This window comes from Ahaetulla prasina, chromosome 9, assembly GCF_028640845.1.
Source record: "Ahaetulla prasina isolate Xishuangbanna chromosome 9, ASM2864084v1, whole genome shotgun sequence".
Taxonomy (NCBI): domain Eukaryota; kingdom Metazoa; phylum Chordata; class Lepidosauria; order Squamata; family Colubridae; genus Ahaetulla; species Ahaetulla prasina.
In genome coordinates, this window is record NC_080547.1 from 35,038,301 (window position 1) to 35,060,931 (window position 22,631).

At 37.2% G+C, this 22,631-nt stretch overlaps 1 protein-coding gene across 1 annotated transcript in view; it reads right to left on the reverse strand.

Moving 5' to 3' along the window:
• The window catches only part of LOC131204033 (zinc metalloproteinase-disintegrin-like NaMP), a 30,388-nt gene extending 8,933 nt beyond the window's left edge, over window positions 1-21,455 (reverse strand). The window contains 13 exon segments of the mRNA XM_058194834.1: window positions 282-459; window positions 2,451-2,581; window positions 4,366-4,450; window positions 5,966-6,135; window positions 7,917-7,988; window positions 9,588-9,650; window positions 11,119-11,317; window positions 12,179-12,255; window positions 13,413-13,491; window positions 16,032-16,108; window positions 18,040-18,146; window positions 21,274-21,343; window positions 21,345-21,455. Coding sequence (XP_058050817.1) covers window positions 282-459; window positions 2,451-2,581; window positions 4,366-4,450; window positions 5,966-6,135; window positions 7,917-7,988; window positions 9,588-9,650; window positions 11,119-11,317; window positions 12,179-12,255; window positions 13,413-13,491; window positions 16,032-16,108; window positions 18,040-18,146; window positions 21,274-21,343; window positions 21,345-21,440 — 1,404 coding nt within the window. The 5' untranslated portion in view covers window positions 21,441-21,455.
• Between the last annotated feature and the right edge of the window lie 1,176 nt (window positions 21,456-22,631).

Here is a 22,631-nt window from a genome sequence, read left to right on the forward strand (position 1 = left end):
GGTAGCCTGTTCTTTCTCCTTTTGTCTCTCAACCTATACCAGGGGTCTCCAACCTTGGCAACTTTAAGACTTGTGGACTTCAACTCCCAGAATTCCTCAGCCAGAAAAGCTGAAATCCACAAGTCTTAAAGTTGCCAAGGTTGAAGACTCCTGACCTATACCATTCACAAGCCAACCTCTTGGATGGCTCATACCACTGAGGACGATTTTGCAAAGATTCCCATTTTCTGAGACAGTTCATGTCATCACCCTTGTTGATTAAAAAACGGAAAAAAGATTACCTCTGGAGGGCCACAGTCACATTCTTCTTCCTCTTCCACAAAACCATTTCCACAAACTGCAGTTGGAACAATATCTGTAGTCAAGGGGTCGTTGAGAATGCACTGTGCAGTTTCAGTCATGACATAATTCTGGTAATACCAGAAACTGCAGGAGCTGAACTCATTAGGAGGGTTAAAACTGTGAAGATGAATCAACATAAACTAGTGGTCTCATCCATATTTGGACCAGGAACAGAATTCATTGCAATAACGTAAAAGATGGAAAGAACAAATATTTGATTTTTCTCTAAAGATAACCAAGTAACTAAGAGAACTATTTGTACGCCTTGATCTTCCTTCCAGATTATGCTCCCTCAGATTTATTTCCACTAACTTTATTTCCTTTTTTTTAACAAAATGAATTTGCAATGAGAAGTTTGCATGGTATTAGTTGCTTAAGCGACTTCTTGTGTTTGAGTGGGCTGCCTTTCATTTTAATTTTTAGCCTCTCTCTGTGGAAGGAGATTCTGGAAATCATACAGTGTCGTTGCTGATGGGATGAAGAAGAGATGGCAATAATGTAATTAAAGGGATTTTTTTTCTTCTTTTGGAGCTGCTGCACTTTTTATAATAAATGTTTTAAGGCAAGGGGAGATTTAAGATACTTAACATAACATAATAACAGAGTTGGAAGGGACCTTGGAGGTCTTCTAGTCCAACCCCCTGCCCAGGCAGGAAATACTTATGGGATTTCTTTTCTAATATTGGCAACTTGCCACTGAGTTCTGAAAGGGATAGAAATACGGTATCATACATCCACTTTCCTAATTAGGAATTTAATCATTGGCCCTTAAATTAGAGGGTGAACGTAGGAATCCAGAGACTAGCTGCTTTTGCCATTAAATAGACAACATGGTCGTCTTTTAAGGGCAAAGATGCACCAGATCCATTAGGTGGGTTTTATTAAACAAAATTGTTGCCTAAACCAGGGTGTCTGTAGGAAATACCAAGTACTGGTTCTGAAGTATTAAAAAGTAAACATAATGCATTATCCACATAGTTACACAGCACGAATAGTCTACGCACAGAACTGGCAAAATAACAATATACAATCTGAAGACAATGTAATTAGAAAAATCATGGAATGTGCGGAAATAGATGAGTTTACGAAGGAGATACAAGAAAAAGAAAATCTTACACAAAAGGTTACAGGAAATTTGGTAATAGACAATTTCTGAGAAGATCCCATTCCCATTCCTTCCTTCCCCCGTTCTCCTTCTTCCTCTCCTTCCCCTCCCCTTCTCCCCTCCCCTCTTCTCCCCACTTCCTCCTTCTACCCTCCATACAAATGGATGAGACTATTGCCTTACACAATATAAGCCGCCCTGAGTCTTTGGAGAAGGGCGGGATATAAATTCAAATTTTTTTAAAAAAATACTTCTTCCTCCTTCCTCCCTCTTCTTCTCCTTTCTCTCCTTCTCCTTCCCATTTCTCTTTTGTTTTTTGAAAAAATAAAGCCTAATAACCACGTCCATCACAGTTATTAAAATTTAGTTTCTTGGGTTATGCTTCCTATGCCATTTCTTTAAACTCCTGTGTTTTGGAGGAAGCTACACCAACAATTTACACATGTTTGACCAGACCCCACTGTTCTGTAATACTGACCATTTCATTTTTTAAGCTCTCAGCGTACTTAATTTAATGAATTATTGCAATCATAAATATAACATGATTTGAAAGGCGTCAAAAGCGTTTTGTTTTTTTCTGAATCCTTACTTTACTGAGGGCTCCATAATACATGGTTCTTTGTTGCAAGTACAGGAAGCTGCATCATCATTTTTTAAAAAAATACTTCTTCCTCCTTCCTCCCTCTTCTTCTCCTTTCTCTCCTTCTCCTTCCCATTTCTCTTTTGTTTTTTGAAAAAATAAAGCCTAATAACCACGTCCATCACAGTTATTAAAATTTAGTTTCTTGGGTTATGCTTCCTATGCCATTTCTTTAAACTCCTGTGTTTTGGAGGAAGCTACACCAACAATTTACACATGTTTGACCAGACCCCACTGTTCTGTAATACTGACCATTTCATTTTTTAAGCTCTCAGCGTACTTAATTTAATGAATTATTGCAATCATAAATATAACATGATTTGAAAGGCGTCAAAAGCGTTTTGTTTTTTTCTGAATCCTTACTTTACTGAGGGCTCCATAATACATGGTTCTTTGTTGCAAGTACAGGAAGCTGCATCATGATCCATGCCAAGATTATGACCCATCTCATGGGTCACTATAGCTGCAATGTAACGTTCCTGGTTGTGGTTATCCTGAAAAAAAAAGAGAGAACATTTTTGTCTATAGTTAATCTACCAAGAAACCAAAAGTGAACCCAGTTATTAGCACTGAGGTGAAATCTTTGCTCAGGGACTTTCTAATAAAAAAAAATCAGAGTTAGAAAAAGAAATAATTTATAGGGCTAAGAATGAGTTTTTCCTGCAGAAAGCAATTGTTTCTTCAAAGTTTGGTGGCCTTTTTTTAGTAGATTAAAGATTGAGGTTTCCTCCACAATTGTCTCGTTGGAATACTGTAATAATAAAGTGTCTTCCTATTTTTTTCCTGGGTTAAAAAATGAAATGTAAATAAAAATTAGCCTCAAAGGAATTTGAAGAGATAAAAAGATCCTTTCTTCAAACTGTGCTACTGTTTTATCAGCAACAGGTTTTCTTCTTATTCATTGGTTTTAACATGGAGAAATGCTAAGAAATTATATTGTTATCTGAAGCCTGAAACAAAAGGATTATACAGGTAGTCTTCAGTTTATGACCATAACTGAGCAATTATGGTCATAAGTAAGGATGGTTGTACAGTGGGTCATCACACCAATGACCCAATTTTACCACCTTTTTATATGTTCATTAAGCAAACACAGTGATCTTAAAGCAAATGTCGCAGTCATTAAGAGAATACTGTGGTTGTTAAATGAATCCATCATTTGCTTTGGGCTTCTGGCTGAAGCCAGAAGAAAATAACAATTTCTGGCAAAACTTATATTACAATTACATGATCTCAGGCCACTGGAAATGTCCTTAAATGCAGGCTGATGTCCAAGGACTCAAAATGCAGTCACGTGATCTCAGAACTCCAAAATCAGGGCACAAGTAGGGTTTTTTTGGGGGGGGGAGGGTACAAGATGTAACATGAGGACTACTTATACCATTCTTTCAGCTCTTCTGAGTGCATGTGTGCACCATGACTCCACAACATGTACAAATACTTGCATCCAGGAGAAAAATTTAAAATCCTGAAGATCAAAACCTCTGCATCTTTCTGTCTGTCTGCACTTATTTAGTTACTAAACTTACAAGCAACTTCAGCCCAAAAACTACTCAGTAACTTTTGCTACAAGCTAGCTAACATTTTCAGAATATTGAAGGTTGAAATGCTTAATAGATTTACGAGTGAGTTGGTCCTTCTGAATCAAAATGACTTTCTTAAGCAAGCAGGTTTAGGGTTACCACATATTGCCAGGATCCTAATTCTGTTTGTTAAGGTTTCTCAGTAAATATCTTTAGCATTTTCTTGACTAATATGATTTTCTTACAGGCTCTTCAAATATTGAAAGTTGGTTTTTTTTGTTTTTTTAAAAAAGCAGATTTCGTATTCTCTCATTTTCTCTGTGTAAATTAATTCAGCCATATAAATCCTGATCCTAAATTTCTTGGAATGAAAGACGGATGATTCATGTTTATCACCAAGGTTGCTAAGAATATTGTTCAGAAACCTTGTTTGCAAGTATTATTGCGTCATAATTTGACCTGCTCATTTCCCGATCATGGCAGTTTTACTTCGACTTCTCCTGATCCAAATAATTATAATATATTTTCATCTTCTGATACATACTGTAAGTCAAAGCATACAAAAAGCTTATTCTAGGACATGTCCATAGTGCAATGTGGCAAAACGCCTTCAATTGAGGATGTCAAATTCATAAATAAATATGGATGGAAATGATATGGATCAAAAATTAGAAGAGTCTCTATTTATAATAAAGTTATGAGTAATATACGTTTTCATCGACTACAAACAGGTAATGCTTGTCTTTTCTACCCACCTGAGAAATTCCTACAGATAGGAGAGAATTGCACATGCCGCTTATGTAAGCTATTCCTAAGACTCCTCCATCAAAGTGAATACCCCTGTAAGAAAGCAAGTGGGAGAGAGAATACAGTTTATAGAACAGTTTATAGAGCAAAGCTGGCTGAGGAACTCTGGGAGTTGAAGTCCACAAGTCTTAAAGGGACCAAGGTTGGAGACCCCTGATATAGAAGATGGAAGCACAGTCTATAGCATTGGGGCATACAAAACCCCCTATACCTTTTGCAAGCATCTGTCCTCAGGGATGGATTTTTATGATGCATTTTCACCACACATTAAGCTTGGGTGGGGAGTGATTAGCATGTTATGTGAATCCAGCACATTAAATTAATTTACATTCCCTGTGTTGCAAAAAAACCAGATTCAAGTTTCTTTAATAATTAAGTTTCTTCTATCAGTTTAGCTGTGGTATTATTGAAGACTAGTTGAGATTGGAAATGCTGGTTGAGTGACAAGTCAGATCAATAGCTGTCGGGGGAAATGGATTTTCTGTATTTTTTACAGTCTCTCTTTCACTTTGATCTGCCCTCCATCTAGCCCTAACATATTTCATGCAATTGTTATGCACAGAACCTGTCAGATTGCTCACAATTGTTATTTGGCCAAAATGTTATAGATAAAATTTCACATTCATAAATTATATAACATAACATATAGGCTGATTTAGAATATGGATTCACACAACCTGCTAAGCACAGTTATTATCCAAGAATAGATTTTTTATTATTTTTCTTTATTCTTGGTTTATCTGTTGTATAATGAAAACATTCATTTAGCTGGTACAGAATGGAAACCAATTGCTTGTGTGAATGCAGCCAAAGCATACGAACAAATTAATGAGAGAATACCACAAGATATGGGGTAAAAGGAATTCTGTTTGATGTCTGTTCCACCTGTTTTTACAACTTAGAAGTAAATAAGTAGATATGTCTTCGATATGAATTTGAAAAATTCATATAAATAACATGCATAAGTCTTTTTGGATATCAATTCACTTGGATATGTCTTGGGGGTGTTACTTGGAACTCTGATACCTTCATTTTTACACATTATTAAACATGGGAAACTGTCAGAACCTGCTTTGTTCTAACTTCTTAGGATATCATTCCACATTTCATTCTGAGACATTTTGAAAAAAATGATGCTTCCATAAACGGGGGATCTGTAAATAGTTTTTTACTGGTATATATTAAACATGGGAAACTGTCAATGTCTGGTTTGTTCTAATTTCCAAGGACTTCATTCCAAATTTGCCAAAAAGTAAAATTTGTACCTGCCAAAGCAGAAATGCCCAATCAGAAGCCTTTGGAAATTTATGGCAGGATAATCATCCGAGTTTCAATTTCAAAACCAGGTGAAATGAAATGAGTAGCATTCAGTGTTTTCTAAAAACTAGTTCTAAGATAAGAAAAAATGGTTTGCTTTCATCCAAAAAAAAGAGAGTCCACACATAGTTTATAAGATGCAACACAGAGCAGAAACTGTGAGCAATCATCAACATTCTCTTAATCTTCCAGTCCTGGCCACCCCCTCCCTCTCACCACAATGTGACATACGTGAGTAAGTGAGCATTATCATTCCTTTTGCGCTTCAGTAGATCTGAATGTCTCCATGCTGCAAAGGCTTTCAAAGTGGGTTCTGATGATCCATTGATCTCAATCTTATCTTCATCAGACCAGATTTCTAATCCAATCAATACTACATGAATATTCAGATCTTTATAGTACTGTGGAGTGGACAAGGCATCCATCAGAAACTCAAACACAAATAAACGATAAACATTTCAAGACTAAAAGATAACTGACATTGGCCTCTAAGGACAGGTGAACTGGAATAGATTTGGGAATCAATAAAAGAAAATCTCTGTATCTCATAGTTGAGCTATGGAGTTCTTAGTGCTGTCTGAGTTTGCTGGTTTGCTTGCAGATATTCATTTCAGGGAAGAAGAGAAGAGAAGAGAAGAGAAGAGAAGAGAAGAGAAGAGAAGAGAAGAGAAGAGAAGAGAAGAGAAGAGAAGAGAAGAGTTGGAAGGGACCTTGAAGGTCTTCTAGTCCAACCCTACACCACTTCAGACAAATGGTTATCCAACTTCTTCTTAAAAAATTCCAGTGTTGGAGCATTCACAACTTCTGGAGGCAAGTTGTTCCACTGATTAATTGTTCTAACTGTCAGAAAATTCCTCCTTAGTTCTAGGTTGCTTCTCTCCTTGATTAGTTTCCACCCATTGCTTCTTGTCCTGCCCTCAGGTGCTTTGGAGAATAGTTTGACTCCCTCTTCTTTGTGGCAGCCCCTGAGATATTGGAACACTGCTATCATATCTCCCCTAGTCCTTCTTCTTTCTTTGTTATTTTTTTTTCTTGTCTGCAAGGAAACCACCAAGGTCAGACAGCACCGAAAACTCCACATCTGAGGCACACTAATAATTTATTAAGCAAAAGAAAGAAATAAAATGGTAAAGGAGAACCAGGTGATCATGCTCTTTAATCAAGAACAGAAGGGGAGGAGGACTAAAGGGAGATTTCACCCACCAACAATGTTTCTGTTGTCTCCTTGATTCTAACTGATCATTAACATAGAAGATAGTCAGCAAAGCTAACAGGACAGAAGCAGCACAATATGAGTGGATCTTTTCCTAAGTGTCACAATCCAACTCCATCTGGGTTCCTCTCTCCTGCTTTCTTCTCAGGGATCATGTTCATAATCAGCTGAGTTTGTAATGGACTTATTCTCTCTTTCTCTTTCTCTTTCTCACTTTCAAGTTCAGAAGATTAACCATAGTCCAGGGAGAATCCAGTTACAGAATACACTGATTGAATTCTTGCAACACATTTGGACTTGCATTCTCCCAGCATAGGTAAAGGTTCCACTCGCACATACGTGCTAGTTGTTCCCGACTCTAGGGGGCGGTGCTCATCTCTGTTTCAAAGCCGAAGAGCCAGCGATGTCCCAAGAGCCAGCGATGTCCAAAGACATCCGTGGTCATGTGGCCGGCATGACTCAACACCAAAGGCACACGGAACGCTGTTCCCTTCCCACCAAAGGTGGTCCCTATTTTTCTACTTGCATTTTCTACCTGCTTTCGAAACTGCTAGGTTGGCAGAAGCTGGGACAAGTCACGGGAGCTCACCCCGTTACACGGCAGCACTAGGGATTCGAACCACTGAACTGCTGACCTTTCGATCGACAAGCTCAGCATCATAGCCCCTGAGCCACCACGTCCCCTGCTCTCCCAACATAGTGGCTGTGTTCACATAAGAGGCTTATTAACCTAGTTACTGAACTAAACCATTTTCTGGAATAACCTAGTTACTTAACTGAGCTGTTTTCTGGGCCAAATGACTCAGCTTTGCTGCACTCAAATCTGGAAAAGTTAAATTCTTATGGAAGTCCATCTCCTAAGTCTCTTTACTGGATTACGTTTGTTCCATGAATACAGTGAAAATCTAAGTCGGGGCAGAGAGAGGTTTAAATTCAAAAAGTAAAATAACTTTTGCCATGTCTTCTTACCGCATTTGCATAGTTGAGAATTTCAGATACTCTCGTCCTTACATTAGTAATGTTGTGGCTGTACTTCCTGTACTACAGAAAAGACAAAAAAGTTAGGTGGAGACCATAATTTTCGGATGGGGGGTTGAAGGAGGAAGAAAAAGAACAGCTTAGGGAGAGGAAGATTCTTAAAAATCATTAAATTTGCTGAATTGGACAAAAATGATAATTCTATATCAAGCAGTCCAATGAATTCTTTTCTGCTGATTTTTAACCTATATTTGTGCTGTTAATATTATTATTAACTATTGAAATACTTTCCTAAATTGGATGCCATATTTCCATGTTTAGAGAAGTATAAGATAAGCATTCTTCACTACATATCTTATCCTTCATATATTGTCAACTTCAATAAACAAATAGTTGAGGAATGTTTCAAAGAAACCCACAAAATCTGGGATAAAATAATTTCAGAGGGGAATTCTGGGTGTCGATCTTGCAAAATAATCCAGACAAGAAGCATACCCAACCGCCCTGAGTCTTCGGAGAAGGGCGGTATAAAAATATGAATAAATAAATAAATAAATAAATAAATATGTGTTTGGAAGGAGGAGCACCATTAAGCTGAATTCTTAACACGAATTAACATTATAAAAGAGCATTTCAATATTTACGAATTCTGTGTTTTGATAGAAAATCACTGAATTCACACATTTTCATTTTATATTTCCACAGGGCATGTTGTTTTACAGCAGAATAAGGAGCATACGTTTTTGCAATAAATAACTTCATATGGAAACAGAATATCAGTAGTCACAACGCTGAGAAGGAAGAACCTGAATTTAAATGACATCAGCCTGAGCCAATTTCCCTGAAAAGAGTTTGCAGAAGATGTTCCCTTTTGTAATAATACTAAAAGGGGAAGCTCAAACTGGCATCTAGGAGTCCATGGGCTCCTTTTGTGGTCATGAAGATACTTTTATTTTGCTCCAAAAAATGTGCACATATTTAGAGATACCAAATAGTTATTTTACTGCAAATGCTGCATTGCTTCAAATTGGTTGGCTAAGTTAAATGTGGCTCTTATTTGTCTATTAGCCAAAGGTTCACTTCTATTCGAGCTAGTAGTAGTGGAGAAATATATTTAATTTCAGTGATAGCATGGCCATTAACATTGTATGATATTATCCCAACACAATTAGAATTATTTTGAAGATTTATTTTGAAATAAATAAGAAAAAAAAAAGGGAGAGCAAAGAATTGCCCATCCACAGAACAATTCCTCATGAATTTTGTTCTGGATTTTAGAATGCTAGATTGCTCAAGTAGAAGAGATATATGATAATTCTCTTTCGCTCTTTTTTCTATTTCAAAATTTCATTTATGTTCTCTTTATTCAACTTCCTGACCTTTGCATTTCTGGATAAAGTTTAATTAAAATTTAGATGGAGTTCGGGAAGAACTAATGTGGAAATTAGAGTATAGATAAATTTCAAATGTCTCTTCATTTTGTAAATATTGATTGAGATCAATAACAAAAAAAAATCACAGTATATTTTAAAGCACATTTTAAGATACAATCTAATTAGAATGTTATGTTTGGTAATGCCTTCAAAAATGCCCATATTAAAAAAGAAACAAAATTTGGTGCTCAATGCAGAAAGAAAATAGAATGATATCAAAGATACTTACAATTAAATTGTCTGCAACCATGTAAAGCTCAACATATTTTTCAGCCTCCAAGTATTTTTCTTTCTAAACAGAACAATAAACAGAAGAGTGTTTAGATAGATATATTGCTCCCTGCAGCCAACAGGCATACCGGTCATCAGATAATCAAAAAATTGCTTGTTATACTTCCTGGTCAAAGTCCTTGAAGTTTCAGAAATATTGGTTTTTAAAAAGACATTTATAGAGAGAGAGCTTGTTAAAACTTTAACATGTATGAGCATGTATTAATGGCTTCTTCCTATTATTCTTTTTCGGTATGCTGGAAAAACATGTATTTGTGTTTTTTCAGCCTATGGAACTACCATATCTAAGGTCAGAGAGTTCCTATGTTGAGCCCAAGATTGCTAATTTTCTTCTTGCTCTTTGACCGCTACTTTCTTAATTCTGCTACACAAGATCCAGTTTGAATTAAGTGACCATGACCTGAAATTGAGACTAGAACATTCAAAGAGTGAAGGTGATTATAAAATAATGGACCACCTAAACACACTATCTATATCTATATCTAAAATATATGCGGGTTTTGGTATGTTCGGGTCTTTTCCCGTGCAAGATTGGAAGTAAACACGGGAAAAGACCCGAACATACCAAAACCTGCATACATATACCCATGAAAACCTACGAAAACATATATATGTGTGTGTGTTTGTGTGTGTGTGTGTATGTGTGTGTAGGTCTTTGGTTATTCAGGTTTTCTCCCGCGTAAAATTGAAAGTGTCTTGGCGACGTTTCAACGAAGTCCCATTCATCATCTTCAGGCTGGGTGTTTACAGCTTCGTGCTTCTTTTTTTTTTTCCTCCTAGAAACATGAAGCTGTAAACACCCAGCCTGAAGATGACGAATGGGACTTCGTCGTCTGCCACCAAAAAGAAGGAAGGAACTATTGTTTTGGATGTAATGTTTTGTCTTCAAATTGTTCTGCCTCCAGCAATAGAGGAAAATATTGGGAATATGAGGGTCATCTGTGACCAGACTCAATTTGTCTCTTTCAATCCAATTATTACTTCAATCCAACTTAGTGATTCAAATCAAATTGGAAAATTGAGTCAAGGTTAGGTCTTATTAGACATCTCAAAACACTTTAATTTAATATTTTGAACCAGTTTCTTCCCCTATCCCAAGTCCCCTATGCATGCATAAAAGAGGCATCCAATTTGATCATTTGATTAAATTTTCTAAACTAATTCAGAAAGTTGAGATGATTTGGGGATTCAGTTGAAACCATTTTGATCCAAATGTCCAAATTAACTTTGTGTGACCATAAAAAACAATGTAAACCTGGAATATGTATTTTCTGTTCAACAAGCTTCCAAATTTTCTTCTACAGAATGGCTGAAATAGAGTTTTAGAAATGGGGGTGTTCCACTTCCATGGGGGTTTTTTTCTAAGCAGTCCCAGGAAATTTTTCTTTTATTTTACCATTTAGAAACAAGTAAATGTATCCATGTTCTCAAACCATGTTATGTACTTGAGGGTTTAATATGAGACCTACTTCTTCTGGAGTAGAAAATATCTTTGCGGTCTTTTGGATAGGCTCATCTGATTTCCCAGAAGAATGGATTGCTCCACAGGCTTTAGGGATCTCATCCTCTTTTTCCAGACTTTCATATTTGAAGACCGCATGTGCTTCATTGTCAGAAGGCTTCAAGGGTTCAATAATGTACATCTCACCATTATTCTTGAAATATCCACTGCGAAAACAATTGCAGACTCTTTTTGAAAAAGGTGATCAGAAATGGAAAATCATATTTGTAGTTCAGGGGTGAATTGCACTGATGATGTTACCTAGTTGGATAACTATGGATAACTCAGAGAGCACCTAGGACCTCTCAGTGGATAACCAATTTTTAAATAATCATATCAACATCCCCTGTGGTTTTGAATCCCTCCTTAAAACTCACTGAATTTTTCATTTTCTTTCCTCCCTTTGCTTCTCAAAGATACAGCTATAATCAGAAAAATATAAGCGATTGCACATTTTCAATACAACCATGGAATGTCTAGGGGAAATAGAGGAAGTTTCTAGCTATGGAAATGTAAGAATACACTCTCTGAAAGGTTGCATTTTTGTGTAAAACTTTATTCTCATAAGGGCAAAAGAGGATATAAAGTGTTTCACCCATATATACACTCTTATATATATACAAAGTATTTCACCCATATATACACTGTTGTACACTCAATCAATCACTCTTTATTCAGTCATAGACCAACATATAAAACACAAAAAATCACACTTTTAGGATAAAAAGGGAAAAATATAATTGTTCTAAATTATCCAAAAAGAGTCAGAGCAAGGGTGAAATGTAAAATTTCTGGCTTGGGGGGTGGTGTGATGTGACTGGGTGGGTGTGGCCAACTTTTTTTTTTTTACTTTTAAAAGCATTTTTTCTACAAGCTCTTCGGCCGACATTCTGCATATGTCTGGGATTAAACCCAAGTAATTTGAATGAAAGAAACTGATTGTCTTTGCTTTAACTACGACAACTACAAGAGAAGTAATAATATTTACACGCTTAATAAAACAAATAAATGATAAGACACTATCTTACTTCAAGCCGTCGCATGCGTTGATGACTGCAGTTGAGTCAATATCATTCTGGATGTGTCCATGATAATAGCAGTGATCCTGTATGGAGGCAAGAGGACCATACTGGTTAAAGCTTGTTTGTAGTGTGATTTGACGAGCAGAAGTCCAGTTCCAATGTATTCTACAACATCAATGAAAAAATGAGTAAGAGGGCAACTAATCCAGAATGTTTTGCTTGAGGAGGAACCTGCTTAGTATTGATTGTTCAAAATGTATACAGGATAGGATAATCATAAATCTCTATTAAAGGAAGTCACACTGCAGAGGGAATCCCATTGATGGTAAAACGCTAAGAACTTTTGGGCAGACAATCAACAAAGAAATAATAAAAAAAAGTTCTGCTCAAATAGCAAGCTCTTTTCTCCACCAATCTTCTCTTCTTGGAGGTCAACTCTAGTGCTGCACCACAGGATTTGCCAAATAAACTCTCAAACTTTGTTCTAAAATCTTATAATAATGTAGGAAAAATTCCACATTTACTAATGATACCAATTAATTGTTATTTCCTTGAGCCCACTCAATGAAAGCTTTCAGAAACATACACCAGAAATATAAATACACAATACCAAAAAAGATGCCTTATATAACATGGAAGACTCCATCTGGTGGTTGAATTTTGATCACTAACCTCTTCTGGAAGCAGGACCAATATAGATGTCGAAATCAGCAGATTTCTGTTACACATTAACAAGTTTGGAGACAGAGGATGCATTTTTTATCAATTTGGTTGGAAGCATGTTAGTGCTGGGATATTGTAACAGGTTCTGGCCGTTTTTAGTGAGAGGGAAATATAATGGATTTCTATCTTCTGTACAAGCAAAGTGAATCCCTCTCACTTTGGGTGTTCCAAACAAATGACTTTGCAGGTATCACTGTAATCTGGTTTAAAAAGCAAAGTACATCCTATCAACCTGATGTTCTCATAATAAACCTATTTGTGGGGCTCACTCCCCAAAAATTGAATCAGTAGCAAGGAATTTATTGATTGAAATATATGTCCTACTAATTCAATAAGTGGAACAGATTGGGTTTTAACAATCCACACATGCTTACACAAAACATGCTCCATATAAGACACTTCATGCATAAATAGCTCTTCTTCTTTGAATAGCCTGGTGTGATATATATATATTTGGAATGTGGGCACAAATATTCTTTCCATTTACTTCATAAAAGTAAGACACTCTGAATAGTACCTGAACCGGAGGGTTTGTTGTAATTTCTCTGCCATCAGGGGAATAATGAGTTTCGCTGTAATCATTGGAAAAAAGTCGTCTGGAAAGAATGCAAAGAAGTCATTATTTATACCAGGAATTAAGAAGGAACAGAGAAAATTGCATGATAAGTCTCCTTCTTTAAAAGCCTGTTGCCTATCACACTATTGGGCAAAGCATGTGAGCCATTTCCTCCTTTCAGTGGTCCATAAAAGTACATCTATAGTGTGTAGATAATAAAGCTGGAAAAAGGTGAACAACATTTCTACAGAACTATAGATACGGTGAGGCTGAGTGTGACAAGGAATGGCTGGGAGGGGAGAGGCCAGGCGAAGGACCCTTTGATGTGAGTGACATTGAGTTGGCCACGCCTACCAAGTCACATGACCACCAAGCCATGCCCACCCAGTCACATGACCACTAAGCCACACCCACCCAGTCACATGACCACCAAGCCATGCCCCACCAAGCAAGCCAAACCCACAAAACCCGTAGTAAAAAAAAATTGAATCCCACCACGGAGTGAAGCCCATACTTGATTCACCTGTGGAAGCTGTGCAATTCTTTTCATCAATGCTCAGAGGTGGTATGACTGACCAGGAGAAGACATTTTGTATTGCTTTGATTCTTCTGATCTATGCAACAATCAGATGAAGCTGCTAGGTCTACAAAGGAGACCAGCGTAACTCCCTTTACTCCATAGTTAAGGGATTCATATTGCTTCAGGAAGAAATCAAGGGAAGGGATGCCTCGAATCATTATTCAGAAACATCTCTCTTGAAGTTCTAAGCCAATACAATAGATTCACTTTCTACTCCTGGTATCACTTTGATGCAGTTCTCTTGGCATTGCCTTCTATGTTTCCAGCCTAGGCATAGCTCTGCTAGCCTCCCACCTCTAGCTCTGCTTTGCTTCAAAGTCCAAACATCCAGATGCTACCCTTGAAGTTCTACACAACCTTCATAATTAAACAGTAGAAAAGGGGAGCACTACAATTTGTAATGTCTCCAATGGAATAAGTTAAAGTAACACACACACACACACACACACACACACACACACACACACACACACAGAGGGCTGTTTCTTTGTAGCTTATACTTAATAATAAAGGCAATATATATTTAGAGGGCTCATATAGATTGTCAATACAAAAATACAGTCTAACAAAATGAGGATTTCATTCCCAATGCTCCCACTATGTATCAGGGTCTTAAAGCCAGGGGTGAAATCCAATTTTTTTCACTACTGGTTCTGTGGGCGTGGCTTGGTGGGCGTGGCAGGGGAAGGATATTGCAAAATCCCCATTCCCTCCCCACTCCTGGGGGAAGGATATTGCAAAAACTCCATTCCCACCCCACTCCTGGGGCCAGCCAGAGGTGGTATTTGCTGGTTCTCTGAACTACTCAAAATTTCCGCTACTGGTTCTCCAGAACCTGTCAGAACCTGCTGGATTTTACCCCTGCTTAAAGCTATTATTAAGTTGCAAGAGGACTGCAGGGATTATAACCAACCCTTCCCATGTTTACAGTGCAATGGCTGCCATAGTCATTTGATGTGGCATTTACTGGGTTTATGGCAATAAAAATGGCACCATTTCTTTCGTGGTATGAGTAGTTTATTTACACGTGAGAATTCCAACCTTGAGCTAAGAGAAATTCCTTGACATTGAGAACAATCCGTGGAATGGCTTGCTTCTAGAAGTTGAGGCTGTTCCATCTTACAAAGAAGAGACTGGACAGCCATTTGTTCATAACGGTATAGGGTCTCCTACTAGAGCAGAGGGTTGTCTTAGAAAACCTCCAAGGCTCTTTCCAACTATCTTATTCTGTCCTGCTAAAAAATTATTTTACTTTATTTCTATTTCCCATATTGAACCAAATCTGTTAAGAAAAGTGCCAAGGCCTGGCTGGATGAGTCAGCAAAAGATGAAAAGCAGGTTCCAATGGATACTTATTATGCTGATACAAGTCAGGTAGCAAATCTATTTTTCATTGTCTTTATGAATATCTTGATTTACAGTTCATATGAGACAACCGGCATAGCATTCTTAACAACAAAAATAGGGTGTGTTGAAATCTGTTTGTTTGTTTAGGTGAAGCACGTTTAGATTTAGGTTACCTCTTTCATGCCTTAATGATATTTCATGCCTTTCATGCTTCAATGTGTAAATTATGATAAAACTTGAGCAGCTGCATAGGTCTCTTAGCTAACGTTCTACAGATTGATGAGTTGTCTGTGGAGCAGCATGAATGTGTAAACAATAATTTTTAAATCTCCGTAATATTTCATAAATAACCTATGTAATTCAAGGTACAGAAGTTTATGAGTCTTGAGTGGTCCAACTTTATCTAGAACTGTTAGAGTCAAGCAGAGTAGCATTGAAAGCAGGAATAAAAAATTCTCAGTTCTGGGCTAAGACATAATTAATATCTTCAATGACTATATCTGCATCACCTACGTTTAACTGATGTTAAATTTAATTTAATTTTAATTTGCCAAACAAGGTAATACGATTATTATTTCTGTTGCATTGTGTCCAAGAATATACACTTTTCACATTTTCTTTAAAAAGTTAAGGGAACTTCTGAGTTAACATACTTATTTTTTTCTAGATTAAGGACCACTGGCTCTCCATTCACTTGAAATTCATATTTCATGGTATCTTCATATTTGGTCTGAAATGCAAAGAGTGCAGTGTTTATTTTTTTAAAAAAATAAATAAATGTGTATTCACTTGACTAGTCTACACCTGTGTCAAATGGAAACCCATGGTCAATTCATTTATTAGATTTGGAGTACTTCTTCTGGTGCTTGAAAGGCACTGTAAAATCTTCTTAAATTAAATTAAACTTTCTTGCATAAGTTCAAGATCTCCTTCTCTAATTTAACATCTTGGCGAATGAGGTTTGGATGGGATAGAGAGACTGACTTGAAAGTCATCCAGTGATGGTCTTGAATCTGGTTCTTAGTCCTAACCTTGAGCTATAACCACTACACCATATTTGCCTAGAAACACAATTTATATATTTTAAAATGATGCATTCTGTGAAGCTAGAAAGGATAATTTCATATCTCATGTTTCACAGTTATCACTGCTTCCCATCATCTTCTATGAAAGATGACCCAAGAGCATAAAAAGGAAGAAGAAATCTCTTAAAGTTACCTATTAATAGTAACTTTATTTCAGGCACAAGTGATCAGATTCACATGTGTGGAGTTCATTGTATTCTGCTTAGAATACAGAAATCTCCCTAGATTGCTTGCCTTCCATTGGGAACAGATAGATAAGATTCCATGGAATTTGGCACGCGGTGTGTGTGTGTGTGTGTGTGTGTCAGTCCTGGATCTTTTGCAACTCTATAAAGTTGCAAAGAGATGTGGTGGCTCAAAGGCTAAGACACTGAGCTTGTCAATCGAAGTCGGCAGTTCAGCGGTTCAAATCCCTGGTGCTGCCATGTAATGGGGTGAGCTCCCGTGACTTGTCCCAGCTTCTGCCAACCTAGCAGTTCGAAAGCACATAAAAAATGCAAGTAGAAAAATAGGGACCACCTTTGGTGGGAAGGTAACATCGTTCTGTGCGCCTTTGGTGTTGAGTCATGCTGGCCACATGACCACGGAGATGTCTTCGAACAATGCTGGCTCTTCGGCTTTGAAACAGAGATGAGCACCACCCCCTAGAGTTGGGAACAACTAGCACATATGTGCGAGGGGAACCTTTACTTTTATCTTAAAGTTGCAACACTAATTTCCTGCTTGCTAGATCCCTCCACTCTGTTTGACTGGGCATTTTGCAAGACTTTATTAGTTATAGTAACCTTTTAACATTAGGAAATTAATGTTCTAAGTCTCCTCAATTGTGTGTGAATTGGGCAGCCATATAGATTTGTGTAATAAATAAATAATCCAAGCAGGCACATAGATTGCAATGCAAAAATCCAGATAACCATCAGATGCCAGCAGAGGGATACCAAAAGGTGTCTTGGCTGATAATAAATATGTATCCAGATTTAATAATCCTGCCCAGTAGGATTCTTCATTTTCATGAGATATTAGAGCTGTGTAAGTTTCACTCAAACTACGTCAAGTGCAAATCTTGATATAAGCGTACATGGACTTTTCTCCTATTTCTTCAATTTGATATATTTTTAATCAAAGTGAAATGGACTTTCAGAATTTTACAGTCTTATGAGACTTATCATATGTCATCTTTACTTGGAGCTCTCTCTAGAAAACTCTCTATGCAAATATTATGCAAAATCTTAAAATCTCTAAGGTTTGAAATAGGATCAGATCCAATCTAAAAATGAAATAGGTGATAGGTCCCTATTACAACCTCTCTCCCATCATCACTCTTCATAGTCTATGAACTCTGACAAATATGTGACTTTGTAATAATTTCCCTTTACAAAACACAATAATAAATAAACTTTAAAATGAGCAATAAAAACAGTTGGAATTTCATGGAAATTTGTTTGAAGAACCTAATGGCAAAATTTTGAAAGCAGTAGAGTTTAACTCTGACTTTGGTACACATGAATCTTGAGCAAAATCTAGGGTCAGATTCATCAATGAATAACTTGATGAAACGAATATTTTTTTTCCTTACCTTTTCCTCACGCCGCTCAATTCCTCTTTTGGGCAGTGGAAGGAGTTTTTGTGGATATACTACTTCATAATCTTTAACTTTCCCGGATTCCAGGATTGTTGAGCTCCCTTCATCAAAAGGAAGGAAGGAAGGAAGGAAGGAAGGAAGGAAGGAAGGAAGGAAGGAAGGAAGGAAGGAAAAGAAAGAAAGAAAGAAAGAAAGAAAGAAAGAAAGAAAGAAGGAAAGAAAGAAAGAAGGAAAGAAAGAAAGATTCACTTTGCTATGTTATTCTGCTACTTTCAAATCTACTATGCAATTTGTTATTCAGTTATCAATGGAGAGAATGGAATCCTTTCCTAGTGGAACACAGCACAGAAATCTAAGGGCTTTTTGGTGCATATGAAATTTGCTAAATGGTGTTTGATAGTTGGGAATCTAACTGGAATCAATGCTCTGGGAAGGTCCAAAAGAAAAATTTTGAGCAGCAAAATAAATAAACAAAGAAATGCCATCCACTGTCCAGGTTTGTGTGCTCTGTGATGAGTGCTAAAGGCTGAATGAGAAATCAGAAATCACAATAAACTGATTCACGCAATTCAATAAACCAAATTATATTATGATTTAGCATATACATTAATCAGAGAGCTAGGCACACGTAGCTTCCTATGCAAATGCAGCTTATTAGGAATTCCTTTCAGTTGAACTTCTTTTTCATTGCCATCCTAATAGTTTCACTGACTTTCTTTCATTTTCGAAAATATCTATGGAGACTCCATAGCATCATAGTTATTACTGGGGCACCTAAGTGATTTCAGACTTAGATCAAGAGTCAAAGAATTTAGGGTTGGTTCCTGTGTGGACATTCAATGGTCATCTGCTATTTGCTCCTTAGACTATTTTGTAAATGTTGTGGGCCACAGCACCAAGCCTTGACTTACGACAACAATTAGGACCAGAATTTCTACTGTAAGATCTTTTGCGGGGAGAAGGTTGGAGACAGAAGCTGGGAAGGCTGCAAAAGGCAGCCACATAATCTGTCTAAAGATTATGTGGCTGTCAGTTGCCAAGCATCCACATTTTGATTCTATGACCTTGGGGTTGCTTTGAAGATCATTACTTTTTGCAATGCCACTATAACATTGAACGGTCACCATGTCATGAATGGTTGTATGTCAAGGACTACTTGTGTCTGATCTGCACTGATATCCCCAATGCTAAGCAGGGCAGGACTTCTTTAAAACTCGAAATCCCAGAACTACAGACTATGCTGGGAAGCTAGGAAACTATCCCTGAAGAACGTTGTGGAAAACCACTTCCCATCACCCATCTCCTTCCACTTATGACTGTAACTTTGGTGCTTGTATCCTTACGATTTATACTGATATTGATTGTTTCCTGATTGCTTAATTGTAGGCTATGACTATCATTAAGTGTTGTATCATTAAGTGTTAAATTTCTACCCTATGACTATCGTTAAGTGTTGTACCTTGATGAAGGTATCTTTTCTTTTATGTACACTGAGAGCATATGCACCAAGACAAATTCCTTGTGTGTTCAATCACACTTGGCCAATAAAAAATTCTGTTCTGTTCTGTTCTATTCTATTCTATTTTGTTCTGTTCTGTTCTGTTCTGTTCTGTTCTGTTCTGTTCTGTTCCTTCTGTAGCCAAGCATGGTAATACATTTGTCAATCACCAGGTAATTACCAGCAGCTGATTCAACTCAGGATTCCTTGTCATACAGTAGATGTTGTAAAAGACTGTCAAAGAGATTTATATATTTACTTTTTAATCCCATATTTCTATCATGTTATGCATATCTAATTAATACCCTCGCTACCAAAAAAAGTGCAAAAATAAAATGCTTATAGTTGTAAATGGAAACAAACCAATAAACTAAAATATCAATAGCTACAGAGTATTTGGGGTGGGTGGGAACTATGGTAGAATACTGACAGAAATCAGACAATCTTTATTGTCTGCTTCGAGGCCAAATTGAGAGAGAGCAAAGGAGAGAGGGGCAGATGGAAATTTCTTAAAGTAGAGAGTGACTGAAATCTAAATACAGCTAGCACTTGACTTGGAAATGTATCTTCTGAGACTGATGGAAATCTTTTAAGCCTTAAGGTAACCCTAGGGCAGGGGTCTGCAAACTTGTCTCTTTTAAGACTTGTGGACTTCAAGTCCCAGCAAAGCTGGCTGAGGAACTGTGGGAGTTGAAGTCCACAAGTCTTAAAAGAGACAAGTTTGCAGACCCCTGCCCTAGGCAGATGTTTAAACCTTTCTCATACTTCTACGTACCTGCCCATTTGTACCTGATATTCCAAGAAACATGGGAGAGGTTCAATTCCCCACATTGGAAAAAAAAGTTACTATTCCCTCCTGCTTAGAGCACAGAAAAAGCAGAATTTCCCCTTCTGTGTTCCTTTCTTGTTTGTGTTTTCTCCATCAATTACTTTTCTAATTTTGGAAGCTTCTCACTTGGTAAGGGTAACCCCATTTTTCCTTACTTTTTTAAAAAAAATCTGGGCTACTCTAGCCAGCTTTTGACCCTTAATTGTGTTTGGGCAAACATTTAAGGCAGTTGAATATTGTTGCTTGTAATCATTTGTGGGAAAGGCTTGGGAAGACAGCAGGAAGAGCCTGGTTAACTGGCATGTGAAAGGTATCTTAGCCGACAGAAGGAAGAAAAACAAAGGAAGCATATCAGAAGGGACCCTCCCTCATTTTCCGAAGAGTAAAAAGAAAGGAGGGAAGAAACATTTTAAGATAATTTAGAATCTTGCATTAAGGAAAGTTGTGTCACGTTAGCTTGAGCACAGTTTGAAGATTCTCTGAAGATAACAAGAATAACACTAGCTGTGCTTTAAGCAAGCTTAATTACATGATGTCTAATTGACATAGTGAAAAAAAATTAAAACTGAAGAATCTTTGTTTCTTTAATATTTTCCTTCTTGAAGTTTCCTTCCAACAAAGTCTCTCTCTCTCTGTCTTTTTCAGCCTTTTCTACTTGTTTTGAGGATCTTAGATCTTTTCTTTTTCAAGATCTGTTTGCTGAGTGACAAAGTTTAATCAATTACAAAAAGACAATCTATGTAAATACACAACAAAGGCAATCTTTCAGTGTTCTTTTGGTAGGTCTGCAGAAACTGAAGTGGAACAAATTTTGGTTAATCACCAAAAGAAACAACCTGTTGGGTGCAATAATCTCTTACCTATAAGAATCTGAACAAGGAAACCAAAGGGAGCATCTTACCTTGATATGGAAAAACCACTACGCATATAGTTGCCAAGAGAGCTTGGATCATTTTGGAGCCTGGATCGGACTGGCGGACAGGGAATCTCTTTCTGCTTCCAAGCCAACCTGAGCTCTTCTCCTGTTGACTGTGAGAAGCAAGGAATGAGTCCTTCAGCTTCATTCATGCCCTTATATGCAAAGGTGTTTGCTAAAGGATTTGCCCAAATTCTAAGTTGTAACAATACTATTGGAGGGCATGTTTCCAGCTGCCTTAGCATATGTCACTCCAAAGTTGATGGCTGGATGAAAAGGGTTCTTTCAAGGCATCCCCAAAAGCCAAAGCCCAAAGGAAGGGATTAATTCATCACAGCAGATCTCTCCCTGTCCTGCATGTTATGACAATTAAATTACACTTGTGCATGGGTTTTTAAATGCCAAGGAGACATATGGTTTTTTATGGTAAGTAAGAGGCACATTTGAACAATCTAGCAACCTTACAATTAACAGTCAACTAACATTTAGTGCTGTCATTTGCACCTCTATAACTGTCTGGTTTGGTTCTGTAACCCAACAAAAAAGACACAGACTTCAGAGGATAATTAGAACTGCAGAAAAAATAATTGCTACCAACCTGCCTTCTATTGAGGACCTGTATACTGCACGAATCAAGAAGAGGGCCGTGAAAATATTTACCGATCCCTCACATCCAGGACATAAACTGTTTCAACTCCTACTCTCAAAACGACACTATAGAGCACTGCACAACAACTAGAACAGTTTTTTCCCGAAGGCCATCACTCTGCTAAACAAATAATTCCCTCAACATTGTCAAACTATTGACTAAATCTGCACTATTATTAATCTTCTCATCGTTCCCATCACCAATCTCTTTCCACTTATGACTGTATGATTGTAACTTTTTGCTGGCAATCCTTATGATTTATATTGATATACTGACCATCATTTGTGTTGTAAATGTTGTACCTTGATGAACATATCTTTTCTTTTATGTACACTGAGAGCATATGCACCAAGACAAATTCTTTGTGGGTCCAATCACACTTGGCCAATAAAAAATTCTGTTCTATTCTATTCTATTTGCTGGTCAGAAAGCTTAATGCTAACTTGTAGTCTTTGAAAAAATGATCTTATTGTGGGAAGACTGAATCCAATACATCTACCAAAGGAATCCCTGACGTCACTACAGGAATGCAAAAACTTTATGCCATAATAGATCTTTCAATTTTTAAGAGACCCCTGGAGCCTTTGTATAACATCTCCACCAGCCTTCCATTAAGGTAAAGGTAAAAGTTCCCCTCACACATATGTGCTAGTCGTTGCCGACTCTAGGGGGCAGTGCTCATCTCTGTTTCAAA